The sequence below is a fragment of the Callithrix jacchus genome, chromosome 20 (genome assembly GCF_049354715.1).
Source record: "Callithrix jacchus isolate 240 chromosome 20, calJac240_pri, whole genome shotgun sequence".
Classification (NCBI taxonomy): Eukaryota; Metazoa; Chordata; class Mammalia; order Primates; family Cebidae; genus Callithrix; species Callithrix jacchus.
In genome coordinates, this window is record NC_133521.1 from 15,116,423 (window position 1) to 15,119,822 (window position 3,400).

Consider the following 3,400-nt stretch of genomic DNA (forward strand, 5'->3'; position numbering starts at 1 on the left):
TTACCTTGTTTATTTCTGTCTTCCCCTACTGGAGCATAGCTCTCCGAAGGCAGGGATACTTTTTTAGTCCTCCGTTCACTGCTGAATCTCTAGGGCTTGGAACAGTGCCTGGCATACAGTAAGCTCATAAGTGAACAGAATGAATGCTTCATGCTTCCCTTGCCCATCCATTAGGGCTGTACCTTCAGCACAACAGTTTTGTCTGTCTGCTTCCATTCCATGCTGAAAGTATAATGGAAGGGTTCTAATTTGAGCTGTCTGGACTTGCAGGGAGTCTAAAATGGACTGTTATAAACCCCTTGATATTGTATAAAAACTTGTGTATGTGTGTTTTTCTTGGGAAAGGCCCTATGCTTGTCATCAGACTCTCACATATGTGACTTAAAAGGTTGAAATTCGTTGGTAAGATAAAAAGAGCACGAGACTTAGAACTAAAGGATTTGAATTTGATTCCTGACTGCATACCTTATACAAGCCATTTCCTTTAACTTTGTCTATGAAATGGGAATGGTTGGCCGGGCGCGGTGGCTCAAGCCTGTAATCCCAGCACTTTGGGAGGCCAAGGCGGGTGGATCACGAGGTCAAGAGATCAAGACCATCCTGGTCAACATGGTGAAACCCCGTCTCTACTAAAAATACAAAAAATTAGCTGGGCATGGTGGCGCGTGCCTGTAATCTCAGTTACTCAAAAGGCTGAGGCAGGAGAATTGCCTGAACTCAGGAGGTGGAGGTTGCAGTGAGCCGAGATCGCGCCATTGCACTCCAGCCTGGGTAACAAGAGCGAAACTCCATCTCAAAAAAAGAAGAAAGGGGGAATGGTTATACCTCCTTCATTCCCTACTTTAGAAAATGATTGTAGGATTGAAAGGAGGTATCAAGTGTGAAAACCTTACTGAACAAAGTTTAAGGAGTACATCTCACAGGTGCAGAGCATTTTCAAAGCATTTCATATGCATCGCTGCTGACAGGCCCCCTGTTGACAAAATGAATTTCAAATTGCTTTTTCTATTCAGGCACAGGCGTCTTGCTCTGTTGAAGCAAGTCAGTATCCGAGAAAACTGCTGCTCCCTTTGTTGTGATGAGGTAGCAGACACACAATTGAAGCCATGTGGACACAGGTAAGAGGATTTGTTTGGTTGTTTCCTCTTTTGTACTAATTATATTATATTCCTAATATAATATATACTAATTATATTATATTCCTAATATAATATATACTAATTATATTATATTCCTAATTATATTAGCAAAGTTTCATACTGTTGTTGAATTGCTAGTTCCATAGCTGTTCCTCAAGGTTTATTGTATCTAAAGCAGGCTGAATGAGGAACTAGAGTTTAAGTAGAATCTGGCTGTCTTCCAGAAAGTACCTGAAATAGAAGCTGCTGCTTGATGTGGAAGGCTTGTTTTTGTTTTGTTGTTTTTTTACTCAGTACTGCATTTTTGATACAGTTTTTGCTTCACAAAATATAACAGGTTTAATGCTATTTATGAGTTTCCTGGGCAGTCTCTTTGAGTTTTAGAGCTTCCTCATTTACTTATTTACAATCAACCATTGAGAAGTTAGCAGCCTCCTTGTCATCTTACTAAATTTCAGTTGTATGAGATGAACTCAGAGGGCAGCCTGGACCCTATAGAACAGAGTGAGCATCAGCAAGAGAAGCTAGTAAGATGGTCCCCAGGAAGGCTAGCCCAATTAAGTTTAGAAAGGAGAAGAGCGGTTGGGCACTGTGGCGTCCTGGCCAATCCATGTGTGTTGATTGTATATGAGCAACATTCATGCTGATGTTACAAGCCAGCTACCTGTAATTCTTCGTATTCCATGCTCTGCCTTGGTCTTATTTTTGACATAGCTTTAGCCACCTAGCTCCACAGGAGTCAAGAACCTGGAGTGATGGACCCAGTTTGTCATCCCCAGGAATGACTTAGCCTGGGTCCCTGACTCTGCCTCTACATTTGTTGTCTTTTGAAATGTGTTATCTAATTGGCTCTGCACTTAAGGGAAGTATAATGTATCTCATTTCACCCTTAGCTATACCAGCCTTTCTTCTGAAAGAAAGGCACAGTAATTCCAGCTGTGATTAATCCTCCCTATTACTTCTACAGCCCAGCATTTCTCAGTTTGAGCACATTTGGAGGTTTTAGTTCTCAGGGCCTCACAGACAGATGCAGAGTTTAAATGTTGGATATCTTCATGCCCTTTTTAATCTTTGTTTCTGTAAGAATGTTAAGATCTCAAACAGCAGGATCTGGTCTTATTCATCTTTGAGCTCTCTGGCCCTTCCCTGTGGTCTTGCACTTAATACAAGGGCTCAGTAATGAGTGCTGAAATATAAAACTTAGAACTAGGTATCTTAAGTATGATCATAGTCTCCATAGTAGATATATATCCAAAATAGAGTTGGAAGAAGACATTTAAAGAATTAAAAGAAAATTTATCTCAACTTTGAGCAGCAGCAACAATTTTAAAAGGGATATAGGGACAAAGAAAGGAAACCTGGATAAAATGAATTACAAGAATCAACCCCCAGAGGAGACTGGAAATCTAAGTATTCTTGTTACCATGAAAGAAGTTGAAATGGTTATTAAAGCTACCTTTGCTGTCCCTCCCACAAGTACTTAGGCTAGTTTCACAGGTGAACTCTACAACTTTCAGGAAATAGGTAGTCCAATTCTATTTAAACTTGTCCAAAGCATAAAGTAGGAAAACCACAATGTTATTTTTGGTAATCATACTAACAGCTGGTAAAACTCATAAAAAGAAAAAACTGTTTTTTATTTATGAATATAAATCTAAAACTCCTAATTAAAATATTAGAAAGTAAGACTCAGCAACACAACTGGCAAGGGGAGTTATCTTAGGAATGCAAGGATGGTATAATACAGAAATCTTAAGCCGGGTGTGGTGGTTCACGCCTGTAATCCCAGCACTTTGGGAAGCCGAGGCAATTGGATCACTTTAAGTCAGGAGTTTAACCCAGAAATAGAACTAACTAAAAATACAAAAAAAAAAAAAAAAAATTAGCCACCACACCTGGCTAATTTTTGTATTTTTAGCAGAGACAGGGTTTCACCATCTTGGCCAGGCTGGTCTCGAACTCCTGACCTAAAGTGATCCACTTGTCTCAGCCTCCCAAAGTGCTGGGATTATAGGCGTGAGCTAACGTGCCCAGCCTACAATACAGAAATCTTTAATATAATTACTCAAATAGGCCAGAGGCAGGAGAGGGGCAGTTATCACTTTCTCCAAGAATGCTGAAAAAGCATTTGTTAAAATTCAGTATCCATTCCTAATGGATGAAATACTATAAAACAGAAACGAATGGAGAAACAAAAAACATTATAAAATAGGAATGAATGGATACTTCCTTAACAGTATAAAAAACACATATATATTTCA

At 39.4% G+C, this 3,400-nt stretch overlaps 1 protein-coding gene across 4 annotated transcripts in view; it reads left to right on the top strand.

Moving 5' to 3' along the window:
- RSPRY1 (ring finger and SPRY domain containing 1) overlaps positions 1-3,400 on the top strand; it is a 55,389-nt gene that overhangs the window by 49,167 nt on the left and 2,822 nt on the right. For all 4 annotated transcript variants that reach the window (XM_078358262.1, XM_078358263.1, XM_035281861.3 and 1 more), the window contains one exon: positions 1,014-1,118. In XM_078358262.1, the coding sequence (XP_078214388.1) occupies positions 1,014-1,118 (105 nt within the window). The remainder of the gene's footprint in view (positions 1-1,013; positions 1,119-3,400) is intronic.